Source organism: Scyliorhinus torazame, chromosome 1, assembly GCF_047496885.1.
Source record: "Scyliorhinus torazame isolate Kashiwa2021f chromosome 1, sScyTor2.1, whole genome shotgun sequence".
NCBI classification, from domain to species: domain Eukaryota; kingdom Metazoa; phylum Chordata; class Chondrichthyes; order Carcharhiniformes; family Scyliorhinidae; genus Scyliorhinus; species Scyliorhinus torazame.
The window spans coordinates 203,838,096-203,853,864 of NC_092707.1; the positions used below are offsets into that span (position 1 = coordinate 203,838,096).

Consider the following 15,769-nt stretch of genomic DNA (forward strand, 5'->3'; position numbering starts at 1 on the left):
TGATACCTTACCGCCCCCCACCCATGTCTTTGAGATCACTCTGTCCTGCACCTCCTGCGTCGGGAGCTGCGGGAATTCCCTCACCTGTTGCCTCGCAAAAGCCCTCAGTTGCATATACCGGAATGCATTCTCTTGGGGCAACCCATATTTTTCGGTCAGCGCTCCCAGACTTGCAAACGTCCCATCTACAAACAGATCTCTCAATTGTGTTACTCCTGCTCTTTGCCATGTTCCAAATCCCCCATCCATTCTCCCCGGAGCAAACCTATGGTTATTTCTTATCGGGGACCACACCGAGGCTCCCGTCTTTCCCCTATGCCGTCTCCACTGCCCCCAAATTTTCAGAGTAGCCACCACCACCGGGCTTGTGGTGTATTTCTTCCGTGAGAACGGCAACGGCGCCGTCACCATAGCTTGTAGGCTAGTCCCCCTGCAGGACGCCCTCTCCAATCTCTTCCACGCCGCTCCCTCCTCTTCTCCCATCCACTTACATACCATTGAGATATTGGCGGCCCAGTAGTACTCACTTAGACTCGGTAGTGCCAGCCCCCCCCCCTATCCCTACTACGCTGCAAAAATCCCTTCCTCACTCTCGGGGTCTTCCCGGCCCACACAAAACTCATGATACTCTTCTCAATCCTTTTGAAAAAAGCCTTTGTGATCACCACCGGGAGGCACTGAAACACAAAGAGGAATCTCGGGAGGACCACCATTTTAACCACCTGCACCCTCCCTGCCAGTGACAGGGATACCATGTCCCATCTCTTGAAGTCCTCCTCCATCTGTTCCACCAACCGCGTTAAATTTAACCTATTCTTGGCTATCTGGATCCCCAAGTAGCGAAAGTCCCTTGTTACCTTCCTCAGCGGTAAGTCCTCTATTTCTCTGCTCTGCTCCCCTGGATGCACCACAAACAACTCACTTTTCCCCATGTTCAGTTTATGTCCTGAAAATTCTCCAAACTCCCCAAGTATCCGCATTATCTCTGGCATCCCCTCCGCCGGGTCCGCCACATACAACAACAAATCGTCCGCATACAGAGATACCCGGTGTTCTTCTCCTCCCCTGAGTACTCCCCTCCACTTCCTGGAACCCCTCAATGCTATTGCCAGGGGCTCAATCGCCAGTGCAAACAATAATGGGGACAGAGGACATCCCTGCCTCGTCCCTCTATGGAGCCGAAAATACGCAGACCCCCGTCCATTCGTGACCACGCTCGCCATCGGGACCCTATACAGCAGCTGTACCCATCTAATATACTCATCTCCAAAGCCAAATCTCCTCAACACCTCCCACAAATAATCCCACTCCACTCTATCAAATGCTTTCTCTGCATCCATCGCCACCACTATCTCCGCTTCCCCCTCTGGTGGGGGCATCATCATAACCCCTAGCAGCCTCCGTATATTCGTATTCAGCTGTCTCCCCTTCACAAACCCAGTTTGGTCCTCGTGGACCACCCCCGGGACACAATCCTCTATCCTCATTGCCATTACCTTGGCCAGAATCTTAGCGTCCACGTTCAGGAGGGAAATAGGCCTATAGGACCCGCATTGCAGCGGGTCTTTTTCCTTCTTTAGGAGAAGCGATATCGTTGCCTCTGACATAGTCGGGGGCATCTGTCCCCTTTCCCTCGCCTCATTAAAGATTCTCATCAGTAGCGGGGCGAGCAAGTCCACATATTTCCTGTAAAATTCAACTGGGAATCCATCCGGTCCCGGGGCCTTCCCCGCCTGCATGCTCCTAATTCCTTTCACTACTTCCTCCATTTCGATCTGTGCTCCCAGTCCCACCCTCTCCTGCTCCTCCACCTTAGGAAATTCCAGCTGGTCCAGAAAACACATCATTCTCTCCTTCCCATCCGGGGGCTGAGCTTCATATAATCTTTCATAGAATGCCTTGAACACTCCATTCACTCTCTCCGCTCCCCGCTCCATCTCTCCCTCCTCATCCCTCACTCCCCCTATTTCCCTCGCTGCTCCCCTTTTCCTCAATTGGTGGGCCAGCAACCTGCTCGCCTTCTCCCCATATTCGTACTGTATACCCTGTGCCTTCCTCCACTGTGCCTCTGCAGTACCCGTTGTCAGCAAATCAAATTCTACGTGTAGCCTTTGCCTTTCCCTGTACAGTCCCTCCTCCGGTGCCTCCGCATATTGCCTGTCCACCCTCAGAAGTTCTTGCAGCAACCGCTCCCGTTCCCTCCTCTCCTGCTTTCCTTTATGTGCCCTGATTGATATCCGCTCCCCTCTAACCACTGCCTTCAGCGCCTCCCAGACCACTCCCACCTGGACCTCCCCATTATCATTGAGTTCCAAGTACTTTTCAATACACCCCCTCACCCTTAGACACACCCCCTCATCCGCTATTAGTCCCATGTCCATTCTCCAGGGTGGACGCCGTTCTTTTTCCTCCCCTATCTCCAAGTCCACCCAGTGTGGAGCGTGATCCGAAATAGCTATAGCCGTATACTCCGTCCCCCTCACCTTCGGGATCAACGCCCTTCCCAAAACAAAAAAGTCTATTCGCGAATAAACTTTGTGGACATTGGAGAAAAACGAAAACTCCTTACTCCTAGGTCTGCTAAATCTCCATAGGTCTACTCCTCCCATCTGCTCCATAAAGTCTTTAAGCACCTTGACTGCTGCCGGCCTCCTTCCAGTCCTGGACCTCGATCTGTCCAGCCCTGGTTCCAGCACCGTGTTAAAATCCCCACCCATTACCAACTTCCCCACCTCTAGGTCCGGGATACGTCCTAACATGCGCCTCATAAAGTTGGCATCATCCCAGTTCGGGGCATATACGTTCACTAAGACCACCGCCTCTCCCTGTAATTTGCCACTCACCATCACGTATCTGCCCCCACTATCCGTCACTATGGTCTTTGCCTCAAACATTACCCGCTTCCCCACTAGTATAGCCACCCCCCTGTTTTTCGCATCTAGCCCCGAATGAAACACCTGCCCCACCCATCCTTTGCGTAGTCTAACCTGGTCTATCAGTTTCAGATGCGTCTCCTGTAACATAACCACATCTGCCTTAAGTTTCTTAAGGTGTGCGAGTACCCGTGCCCTCTTTATCGGCCCGTTCAGCCCTCTCACATTCCACGTGATCAGCCGGGTTGGGGGGCTCTTTACCCCCCCCCCCCCCCCTTGTCGATTAGCCATCCCCTTTTATCCAGCTCCTCACCCGGTTCCCACGCAGCTGTGTCCCCCCAGGCGGTGCCCTCCCGCCCCGCCCACCTCACCCCATACCAGCTCCCCCTTCTCCCCAGCAGCAGCACCCCAGTAAATCCCCCCTCCCACCCCCCCCCCGCTAGATCCCCCACTAGCGTAGTTACACCCCCCATGTTGCTCCCAGAAGTCAGCAACCTCTGGCCGACCTCGGCTTCCCCCCGTGAACTCGGCTTGCACCGTGCGACGCACCCTCCTTCCTGCTTCCCTATTCCCGCCATAATTATCATAGCGCGGGAACAAAGCCTGCGCTTCCCTTTTGGCCCCGCCCCCAATGGCCAAAGCCCCCAGCTCCTCCACTTCCCTTCCTCCCTCCCCCACAACCTGTGGAAGAGAGAAAAGTTACCGGGTCGCAGGATTAACAACATAAAAATCATCTCTCCCCCCTTTTTCCCCCCTCTTCGCCCCCCATATTCGCCCCACCACTTTGTCTCAAACGTTCTTTTTTAATAACCCGCTTATTCCAATTTCTCTTCAACAATAAATGTCCACGCCTCATCCGCCGTTTCAAAGTAGTGGTGCTTCCCTTGATATGTGCCCCACAGTCTTGCCGGCTACAGCATTCCAAATTTAATCTTCTTTTTATGAAGCACCGCCTTGGCCCGATTAAAGCTCGCCCTCCTTCTCGCCACCTCCGCACTCCAGTCTTGATATACGCGGATCACCGCGTTCTCCCACCTACTGCTCCGAGTTTTCTTTGCCCATCTGAGGACCATCTCTCTGTCCTTAAAACGGAGGAATCTCACCACTATGGCTCTGGGAATTTCTCCTGCTCTCGGTCCTCGCGCCATCACTCGGTATGCTCCCTCCACCTCCAACGGACCCGTCGGGGCCTCCGCTCCCATTAACGAGTGCAGCATCGTGCTCACATATGCCCCGACGTCCGCCCCTTCTGCACCTTCAGGAAGACCGAGAATCCTTAAATTCTTCCTCCTCGCATTATTCTCCAGCACCTCCAGCCTTTCCACACATCGTTTATGGTGTGCCTCGTGCATCTCCGTCTTCACCACCAGGCCCTGTATATCGTCCTCGTTCTCGGCAGCCTTTGCCTTCACGACCCGAAGCTCCCGCTCCTGGGTCTTTTGCTCATCTTTTAGCCCTTCAATCGCCTGTAATATCGGGGCCAACAGCTCCTTCTTCATCTCCTTTTTAAGCTCTTCCACGCAGTGTTTCAAAAACTCGTGTTGTTCAGGGCCCCATATTAAACTGCCACCTTCCGACGCCATCTTGGTTTTTGCTTGCCTTCCTTGCCGCTGCTCTAAAGGATCCACCGCAATCCGGCCACTTTCCTCTCCTTTTTCCATCCGTATCCAGGGGGGATTCCCTTCTGGTTTACCGCACAGTGCTTTTAGCCGTTAAAATTGCCATTGGGGCTCTTATTAAGAGCCCAAAAGTCCGTTCCACCGGGAGCTGCCGAAACGTGCGACTTAGCTGGTCATCGCCGCACCCGGAAGTCCTGCACCTTACCTTTTAATGAATGTTCGCAACTGTGATTCCCGCCCCCCCTCAATCTCAAATATTTTAATAGCTGTAGGCACGAGCTGACTTTTGCTATTTCAGCTAAATGGTCACATGAACCAATTCAACCATGTGTGTTGTGGAAAGGGTGTTGGTAGTTACATACAAGCCCAATCCTGTTGTGTGCTCACGCACATTGACTGAAAAGCACCAAAGGGGACCCCAGCTGGTTTATGACCTATATCAACAGCAACGTCAGTTGTCATGCTTCCCTATTTGGCTGAGAAGAGCCTATTCGGCAATCGAACCAGGGATCTAGCCTCAGGACCCAGTTTCCAAACAATATCACACCGCACACAGGCATTTACCCACTCAGCTGATCGATCTACTTATAAGACAGAAGACCACTGGTCAGCTAACATGTGTTATCTCTCTCTACAGGACCAGCAGCAGCACGAAGAGTTAGCTCGAATAATGGGAGAGTTCCATGTCCAGGAGCAGCCCAGGCACAGTCGTAGTAAAGGGGATGACCTACTGGCCATGATGGACGATCTGTGACATGTTCCCAGTCAACAGTGAGGTCACCGTCTTTTCCCCATGACCTTCCTTGGCACAACATTTGTGGCTGAGTGGCTAGTTTTCAGTCCTCTGAACAAGTTGTTTCTGTTATCGACTCACTCAGTCCCTGTACCAAGAGTCGAACTCCCGTTCTGTACAATTTTGTGCTCCTAGGCACAATTTCATCCAATTACCTTTACTATACATAGTACCTATTAAACCAGCCAGACTGTGATCATATTCACCAACCTTTATGACTGTCAAGATCTGGATGGAGGTTTGGAAAGTAAATGGGCAGGGAAGACAGAAGTGGAGGAGAGAGGCTTTGGCTCAGCTGTGAATTTCTGCAATTCTGTGAACTGGAAGCAGATTTGCACAGAATGCAAGTGTTTTATTAGTGTACTTTTTGCATCGGTGAAAATCAAATTGCAACATTAAAAGAGACTGGCTGATTAGCTAGCCATGGTCTGGCGGGCAGGAGTAGGTAAAAATTATATGGATAGTTGGTAAGTATGTCATAATAATAATCGCTTATTGTCACAAGTAGGCTTCAAATGAAGTTACTGTGAAAAGCCCCTAGTCACCCCATTCCGGCGCCTGTTCGGGGAGGCTGGTACGGGAATTGAACCGTGCTGCTGGTCTGCTTTAAAAGCCAGCTCTTCAGCCCTGTGCTAAACCAGCCCCTGAAACCAGTCAGTGTAGGTTATCGTTGGGTCACAGTGTGTGGCTGGCGTCACAGTCTATAACAGTAGGGTCACTGGGTCATGCTATGAAATTTTGATTGTATCTGTGTGGCAGTGGGGTCACTGGGTCACCTTATGGAATCCTTGTCAGCAATTGTATGAAAATCTGCCAATCTTGTACAGTTCAGATTTGTTCTAATTAAATAGACACAAATCTTGGTTCCACTTTTAATGTTAAAGGCAGAGTTGGTCTCAGGATTTGGACCTCTACACCTGGAATTTCTAAAAGATCAACTATTAATTGCCATTAAATGTTCTTAAATAACTTTAAACACTGACAACTTTATTAAAATATTACAACCAAACTGAGTGTCAGAGTTAATTTGTTTTTAGCATATCTGAATCCTGTTTATTTTCAGCTTGTTCGTCTTTTATTGTTTTGACATTTTTGTGAGGTACAATATTTTCATCGCACACCGTTCTCTTGGATGTTGGCATGGCTCGGATTAACCTTGTATTTAATTGACTTGCTGCAATGATTTATTTTAATGTCTTAATAATCTTTTCAATATTTCCTTTTCATATTCACTCTCCAATAGTACTTCATCCGTCCTCCCTTTGACCAGTGTCCTGGAGAATGGCATAACTGTATCATAGAGAGGAATCACGTAAGGATACAATTGATAAGGTAAAGAACAAGAACAGGGTAGCTCGTGATATGAGAAATGATACCACGCTGTAGTAGGAAGCGACAGAGCAAACATTTAAGGATGCAGCAGATGATTTCAGAGTGTGGAAGAATGGTAAAAGGACAGAACTAAATGCTCTGTATCTGAATGCACACAGCATACATAACAATAGCGATTAGAGAGATGTGGGTGCAAGGTGACCAAGGTTGGAATATGAACATGCAAGAGTATTTTGCATTTCAGCAGGACAAAAAGAAAGAATTGGCTCCGTCATTAAACAATGAGATTATTGCTGTAGTGAGAAATGATGTTGGTTTAGAAGAGCAAGATATAGATTCAGTTTGGGTGGAGAGAAGAAATAGCAAAGGAAAGAAGTCACTGGTGGGAATCGTTTATAGGCCCCTAACAGTAGCTACACCTACGACAGAGTATACATGAAAAGAATAATGGGGACTTGTAACATAGGTACTGTAATACTTGTGGAAGATCTTACTTTTCATTATTTCGATTTGGATTTAGATTTATTGTCATGTGTACTGAGGTACAGTGAAAAATATTGTTCTGCGTACAGTCCAGGCAGATCATTCCATACATGACAAACATAGACATACAATAAATATACAATGTGAACACATTGAGTGAAGGATACAGAGTATAGTGCTACAACAGTAGAGAAGATGCTTGGAGAGATCAGTTCAGCCGTATGAGGCCCATTCAGGAGTCTGGTAACAGCGGGGAAGAAGCTGTTTCTGAATCTGTGTCTGCCTGATGGAAGAGGTTGGAAGAGAAAATAACCCAGGTGGGAAGGGTATTGTTTATGCTACCAACTTTCTCAAGGCAGTGGGAGGTTTAGGGTGGCACAGTGACGCAGTGGTTAGCACTGCTGCCTCTGAGCACCAATTCCAGCCTTGGGTCACTGTCTGTGTGGAGTTTGTACATTCTCCCTGTGTCTACGTGGGTTTCTTCCGGTGCTGCGGTTTCCTCCCATAGTCCAAAGATGTGCAGGTTAGTTGGATTGACCATGATAAATTGCCCCATAGTGTTCAATAAGTTAGGTGGGGTTACTGCGTTATGGGGAGAGGTTGGGGGCCTGACCTTTTCAGAGGGTGGCTGCAGACTGGATGGGCTGAATGGCCTCCTTCTGCACTGAAGGAATTCTATAATTCTAGACCGAGTCAATGGATGGGAAGTGGGTTCGCGTGATGGACTGGGCTGTGTTCGCGACTCTCTGTAGTTTCTTACGGTCTTGGGCCGAACAGTTGCCATACTAAACTATGATGCAGCCAGATAGGACGCTTTCTATAGTGCATCTTTAAAAATTGGTAAGAGTCAATGTGGAAATGCCAAATTTCCTTAATTTCCTGAGGAAGTGTAGGCACTGTTGTGCTTTCTTGGCTGTAGCGTCAACGTGGGTGGACCAGGACAGATTGGTGATGATGTGCACACCTAGGAATTTGAAGCTGTCCACCATCTCCACCTCTGCACCATTGGTGTCCACCTCTGCAAACAGGGGTGTGTACAATACTTTGCTTCCTGAAATCGATGATCAGCTCCTTAGTTTTGCTGACATTGAAGGAGAGATTGTTGTCGTTGTCAGTAGGTTCTCTAACTCCCTCATGTACTTTGGCTCATCGTTGTTTGAGATCCGACCCACTACAGTCATGTCATCATCAAACTTGTAGATGGAGTTGGAGCCGAATTTTGCCACACAGTCGTGTGTGTATAGGACATATAGTAGGGGGCTAAGTACGCAGTCTTGCAGAACCCCGGTATTGAGGACTATGTGGAGCAGATGTTTTTGTTTATTCTTACTGATTGTGGTCTATGGGTCAGGATGTCGAGGATCCAGTTGCAGAGGGAGGAGCCAAGTCCTAGGCTTTGGAGTTTGGATATCAGTTTGGCTGGAATTATGGTGTTGAAGGCAGATTAGACAAATCAAATTAGCAAAGGTTGCCTGGAAGAAGAGTTCATAAAATATATTTAGGACAATTTCTTGGAGCAATACATTCTGGAGCCACGGAGGGAGCAGGCTATTTTAAACATGCAATGAGACAGGATTAATTAATAGCCTCATAGTAAAGGATCCTCTAGAATGATCAAAACATGTCAGAATTTTGCCTTTTGTTTCAGTGTGAGAAATGTGGGTCTAAAACCAGCATCTTCAACTGAATGGCAATTACTAGGGAATGAAGACAGAGTTGGCTAAAGTTGGCTGGTAAAATAGTTTAAAAGATAGGGTGGTGGAGAAGCAGTGGCAGACATGAGATATGTTGTCACTCTCAATAAGGTTATATTCTATTAAAGACTATATGAAGGATGCACCATCTGTGGCTAAGGAAGTTAAGAATGGTATCAAATTAAAAGAAAATGTGTGCAATACTGCAAAGATTAATGGTATGTCAGAAATGGTAAATTTTAGAAACAATCAAAGAAAAACTAAAATAAAGATCAAAATTAGAATATGAAATAAAACCAGGTAGAAATATAAAAAGAACAGTGAGTTTCTACAAGTATATAGAAAGAAAAAGAGTAACTGAAGTGAGTGTTGGTCCCCTAGGAATTAATGGAAAATTAGGAAACGGCAGAAACATTGAACTGCCATTTTCCATCAGACTTTACTGTAGAAGACACAAAAAAAATCCCAAGATTAATTGAAAGTCAAGAGAGGAAAAAGAAGGAAGGGGGGACCTTCAAGACAATTGCTAACGTCAGAGAAAAAGTAGTGGGATTAAAGGCTGCCACGTTCTTAAAAGAGGTGATTGCAGAGATAGTGGATAATAATCTTTAATAGTGTCACAAGTAGGCATACATTAACACTGCAATGAAGTTACTGTGAAAATCTGCATTATGGATCTTCCAAAATGCCATAGATTCTGGAAAGGTCCTGGTGGTTTAGAAAATCACAACTGTGACACCTCTCTTCAAGAAAGGACGGGGACAGAAAGCAGGAAACTATGGGACAGTTGGCCTGACAACTATCATTGGGAAATTGCTAGAATCCATTATTGAGGCGGTAATAGGTGGGCATTCAGAAATTATAACACAGTCAAGCAGAATCAATATAGCTTATGAAAGGGAAATTGTGTTTGACTAATTTAGTAGAGCTCTTTGAAAAACTAATGAGAAGAGTGGGCAACGGTGAACCTGTAGAGTTGGATTTCTAAAAGGCATTTGCTAAGCTGCCACATAAAAGGTTGCTACCGTGTGGTGTTGGGTGTAGCATATTTAGCATGAACAGAGGATTGGTTAGCTAACAGCAAATAGAAAGTCGGTATAAATGAGTCCTTTTCGGGTTGGCAAATTGTGACCAGTGGAGCGCCACAAGGATCATTGCTGGGTTCACAACTATTTACAATCTGCATTAGTGACTTGGATGAAGGCAGCTAAATATGCAGATGAACATGTGGATAGGGTGAGGAGAACTCAAGAGTTTACAGAAAAATTTAGATTAAGGAAATGGGGTGGCACGGTGGTTGCCGAGGACCTGGGTTCGATCCCGGCCCCAGGTCACTGTGTGGAGTTTGTACATTCTCCCCATGTCTGTGTGGTTCTCACCTCACAACCCAAAGATGTGCAGGGTCGGCGGATTGGCCGCGCTAAATTACCCCCTAATTGGGAAAGAAAATTTTTTAATTAAGGAAGTGGGCAAAAATTTGGCACATAATTTATAATGTGTGGAATGTGAGCTTGTCTTTGGCAAGAATAACAAAGTAAAATATTATTTAAATGGAAAGAAAGTCCTCTTTTGTCCTGAAATATAGATGATTGTGATTGCTTGAAATGTAGTATTGTTGGATTTGCCCTAATGAGTCTAATGTGTAAAAGCTTCAACAACATGTCTTTCTTTTCGCCAATGATTAGAAAACACATCCACAATGTTTACATAAGCATTTTTAAAACTTGTAGTTAAGCCAGATAGAGTAAATGCTACAGAATAGGTAGCTATCAAGAATCTTGATGACAAGTTAGCCTCCTTCATTGAGGTGGGCTGAGCTATGCAGCTTACTTAAGCCGTTCCTTCTACTCTCATTTGCTCCATAGTGAGAAGTGGCGGGGACGAGTTCCACTCAAATTGTCACAGGGTATATTCATGTCCTCAGTGCCCATAAACTTCTGAGGCTGATAAATGCAACTGTTCCACTGCTCCCAGCCCATTGCTCAATTTTTTATAGAATATTAGGCCAAGCATTTGAAGTTTATTTTGGGTTCGTCCAGTGATTTTAATAATGTGGGCACAGTATTCAAGTATAGTACTGAATCAACAACCTAAGAGGTCGTGAGTTCAACTATGAAACTTAATTCTACGATGAACGAAAACAATAATGAAAAGCTCCTTGATGTTTTTTTAAACAAACAACTGGTTTACAAATATCCTTCAGTGAGAGACTATATCGAGTCTGGCATATATGTGACTCCAATTACACACTACATAATTGACTTTTAGTATTGTAAGGGCAATGAAGAATGCTCAATAAATACTGCTTTGTCAGTGCTCATTGCCCCAAAACAACATTTTTTTAAAAGGTTGGGCAGAGGGAAGTTGCATTTCCAGGGATTTTTTTGCTTGATACAATGCACTCAAACAAGTTGTCAGGACATTTGAAACTTAATAAATCACTTTGAACAGCAGCAGAAATTCCATCATGTTTGAAGATCAGCGAACGCCGAAGAGTGCGCATTGCTTGGATGTGTAATTGACCCACAGATAGAAGTAAACCATTGTTCCTGCTCCAAAGGATCGGGAAATGAAGAAGAGGAGCTCATAAAACGGGAATGGGTGTACTCAACAAATGTATTTTATAATCCATTGAAAATTAAATTCTATGTTTGAAGCGTTAACCATTGTTTTATTGAAACTATAGAGGAGGGGGTCAGGAACCTACGGCACATGTGCCAAAGGTAGCACGTCAGATGATATTCAGTGGCACGCGAGATGATCATCCACTCTGAGCAGCCAGAGCCGCAGGATGGGAGAGACATAGGGCGGGATTCTCCATCGCCCGTGCCAAAATCTCAAACGCAATTGGGCGGAGATTCGGTCATGATTCCAAAATCATGGTGGGCGCCAGAAGTGTGCCAGAATGCCATGCTCCGGTGCCACAACAGCAGTGTCAATATGTTCTACACCACATGTACAGTAAACGCCATAGCATATCAGCGGGTCTGACACGATATTCTCTGGAGCCTCCCGATGCTCCTCCTCGGACAGGGGGAATTACGGATGGCAAATTTCACTTCTGGTTTTAAAAATCGAAAACAGGCGCCATGGCTGACGAGGAAGAGAGAGGAGGTAGGACATGCAGAGGCACGACCATGGGCTGCTGGTCCTGGTGCTGGGAGGAGGCCTCCTCCAGGCCCGGGGGGGACGGGGACGGTGGAGCAGGTGGTGACCTGAGGATGGGCCGTGGGGTCAGGCCGCCATTGCCACGGCCTGCAAGGCAGCCGCCTTGTTGTGCACCCCACTGACCACAAACCATGGACCATGGTTGTGCAGAGTGCCACCAGCCATATGGATGCCACCACTCCCCGAACCCCAGCCCCCACCCCACCAACTCCCCATACGTACCACGACTTGCCGCCAGCGAGGCAGCACGCAGCCCACCCAAGGGCAACATCCACCATAGCCCCTGCAGGAGGATAGGCTGCGGAGCACACCACTGGTTTGGGTAGCGCCAGCTACCGGTTCCCCTGGCAGCCAGAGACCCCCACAGTGCCGGGCTCTGCCAGTGCCAGTGGTGCAGTGGACAAGGTGGCAGGCAAACAGCCGGGAGTGGGTGTGAGGATGAGGGGGGGGGTGAGGGGCAGCATCTGCTGTGCAGACCTGGGCTACCGTGTAGCCCATTGGACCTGGTTCGTCACAGGAATATGCACCAAGCTAACCCATGTCTGACTTTCACCTCGTACAGAAAGTGGACTTTGGAATTCAACAAGGAATGGTGGCCTTCATCCTAGTCGCCGCAGCCCTGAGGAATGCACTGAGGCTGTACGAGCTGTGTGTGGAGCTGCTCCACGATCACACCCATGTAGCAACCACGGACGTGATCGAGCGTTGCTTCAGCATCCTGAAGATCCGGTTCAGGTGCCTCGCCCGTTCTGCAGGGGCCCTCCAATAAGCTCTCGAAGGGTATCCCACATAGTGGTGGTCTGCAGAGGGCCAATGTGCTGGAGATGGAGAATGGTCGTCAGGCCTCATCTGATGAGGAGGATGTAGAGAAGGGCGAGGATGGGCATGGCATGGACCCGGTCAGGCACCCCCACCCCATGGGCTGCTGGTCCTGGTGCTGGGAGGAGGCCTCCTCCAGGCCCGGGGGGGACGGGGAGGCCGCACAACGTCTGCGCCAGCGTCGGCAGGCACGTGATCCTATGATCATCTCCAGGTTCACTGACTAAGGCGCCTGGCCAGTGGCACAGACATCCCATTCCAACCTCCGCCCACCAGTCGACTGCCCCCTCCCATGATCCCCCTCCCTGCTCAACCCAACCTCCTCACCCCCTGAAACCCCCTCCCTGATTCCTACCTGCCTCACTATGTGACACAGGCCTGAGGTTGGCAATAACAGTGGGTCTGGTCCATGGGATGGAGTATGATGACAACCCGCTCTGCAATGTGCTCTGGTGCATCGCTTGACAATGTTTGACTTCTGCCCACAGTAGCACTTTCAACCATCCGCATGCGAGCTGCCCATTCCATCACGTGGCCCCACCGAATCCTTGGAGTGGCAGAGGTGGGGTTGGTGTCCTGGGGTGGGGGGGAAGGAGGGAGGGAGAGAGAGCGATAGGGGTGGAACATGGGTACATGGGTTGAGGAGGAGGGGGCAGTGTGGGGGGAGGGCTGGGGGAGGCTGGAGGGGGGTTTATGGGGGCGAGGTTGGGGTGGTAGTGGTGGTGGTGGAGGGTGTGGGGGTGGAGAGGGTTTATGTGGTTGAGGAGGGGGCAGTGTGGGGGGGCTTCAGGGGGGTTTATGGGGTGAGGGGGTGTTGGGGAAGTTTATGGGGGTGAGGTTGGGGTGGTGGAGGGTGTGGGGGTGGAGGGGTTTGTGGGGGTGGAGGGGGTTTATGGGGGTGAGGTTGGGTTGGGGAGGGGGTTTATGGGGGTGGGGGTTGGGTTGGGGAGGGGGTTTATGGGGGTGGGGGTGGGGTTGGGGTGGGGTGAAGGCTGGGTAGTGGGGAGGGTGTGGGGGTGGAGGCTGGGTAGTGGGGGAGGGTGTGGGGGTGGAGGCTGGGTAGTGGGGGAGGGTGTGGGGGTGGAGGCTGGGTAGTGGGGGAGGGTGTGGGGGTGGAGGCTGGGTAGTGGGGGTGGAGGCTGGGTAGTGGGGGAGGGTGTGGGGGTGGAGGCTGGGTAGTGGGGGAGGGTGTGGGGGTGGAGGCTGGGTAGTGGGGGAGGGTGTGGGGGTGGAGGCTGGGTAGTGGGGGAGGGTGTGGGGGTGGAGGCTGGGTAGTGGGGGAGGGTGTGGGGGTGGAGGCTGGGTAGTGGGGGAGGGTGTGGGGGTGGAGGCTGGGTAGTGGGGGAGGGTGTGGGGGTGGAGGCTGGGTAGTGGGGGAGGGTGTGGGGGTGGAGGCTGGGTAGTGGGGGAGGGTGTGGGGGTGGAGGCTGGGTAGTGGGGGAGGGTGTGGGGGTGGAGGCTGGGTAGTGGGGGAGGGTGTGGGGGTGGAGGCTGGGTAGTGGGGGAGGGTGTGGGGGTGGAGGCTGGGTAGTGGGGGAGGGTGTAGGGGTGGAGGCTGGGTAGTGGGGGAGGGTGTGGGGGTGGAGGCTGGGTAGTGGGGGAGGGTGTGGGGGTGGAGGCTGGGTAGTGGGGGAGGGTGTGGGGGTGGAGGCTGGGTAGTGGGGGATGGGGTGGGGGTGGAGGCTGGGTAGTGGGGGATGGGGTGGGGGTGGAGGCTGGGTAGTGGGGGAGGGTGTGGGGGTGGAGGCTGGGTAGTGGGGGATGGGGTGGGGGTGGAGGCTGGGTAGTGGGGGAGGGGGTGGGGGTGGAGGCTGGGTAGTGGGGGAGGGTGTGGGGGTGGAGGCTGGGTAGTGGGGGGTGGGGTGGGGGTGGAGGCTGGGTAGTGGTGGAGGGGGTTTATGGGGGTGAGGTTGGGGTGGTGGTGGGGGTGGGGATGAAGGCTGGGTAGTGGGGGTGGGGGTGAAGGTGGAGGCTGGGTGGTGGGGGTGGAGGCTGGGTTGTGGGGGTGGAGGCTGGGTAGTGGGGGAGGGTGTGGGGGTGGAGGCTGGGTAGTGGTGGTGTGGGTGGGGATGAAGGCTGGGTGGTGGGGGTGAAGGTGGAGGCTGGGTAGTGGGGGTGGGGGTGGAGGCTGGGTGGTGGGGGTGGAGGCTGGGTAGTGGGGGAGGGTGTGGGGATGGAGGCTGGGTAGTGGTGGAGGGTGTGGGGGTGTAGGGGGTTTATGGGGGTGAGGGTGTGGGGGTGGAGGGGGTTTATGGGGGTGAGGTGGGGTGAAGGCTGGGTAGTGGGGGAGGGTGTGGGGTGGAGGCTGGGTAGTGGTGGAGGGTGTGGGGGTGGCGGCTGGGTAGTGGTGGAGGGTGTGGGGGTGGCGGCTGGGTAGTGGTGGAGGGGGTTTATGGGGGTGAGGTTGGGTGGTAGTGGGGGTGGGGTGAAGGGTGGTAGTGGGGGTGGGGGCGAAGGCTGGGTAGTGGTGGAGGGGGTTTATGGGGGTGAGGTTGGGGTGGTAGTGGGGGTGAGGTGGGGTGGTAGTGGGGGTGGGGGTGAAGGCTGGGTAGTGGTGGAGGGGGTTTATGGGGGTGAGGTTGGGGTGGTAGTGGGGGTGAGGTGGGTGGTAGTGGGGGTGGGGGTGAAGGCTGGGTAGTGAGGGACGGTGTGGGGGTGGAGGCTGGGTAGTGGTGGAGGGTGTGGGGGTAGAGGGGGTTTATGGGGGTGAGGTTGGGGTGGTGGTGGGGCTGAAGGCTGTGTAGTGGGGAGGGGTGGGGGTGGAGGGGGTGAAGGCTGGGTGGTGGTGGGGGTGGAGGGGGTTTATGGGGGTGAGGTTGGGATGGTAGTGGGGGTGGATGTGGGGGCGAAGGCTGGGTAGAGGGGGTGGGGGTGAAGGCTGGGTAGAGGGGGTGGGGGTGAAGGCTGGGTAGTGGGGGTGGAGGGGCTTTATGGGGGTGAGGGGGTGGGTGGGGGTGAAGGCTGGGTAGTGGTGGGGGTGGAGGGGGT

General features: G+C 51.3%; 1 protein-coding gene across 2 annotated transcripts in view; it reads left to right on the forward strand.

Annotated features, from left to right (window-relative positions):
- oscp1b (organic solute carrier partner 1b) overlaps positions 1–6,294 on the forward strand; it is a 90,510-nt gene extending 84,216 nt beyond the window's left edge. For both annotated transcript variants that reach the window (XM_072502104.1, XM_072502109.1), the window contains one exon: positions 5,130–6,294. In XM_072502104.1, coding sequence (XP_072358205.1) covers positions 5,130–5,246 — 117 coding nt within the window. In that variant the 3' untranslated portion in view covers positions 5,247–6,294. The remainder of the gene's footprint in view (positions 1–5,129) is intronic.
- The last annotated feature ends 9,475 nt before the right edge of the window (positions 6,295–15,769 follow it).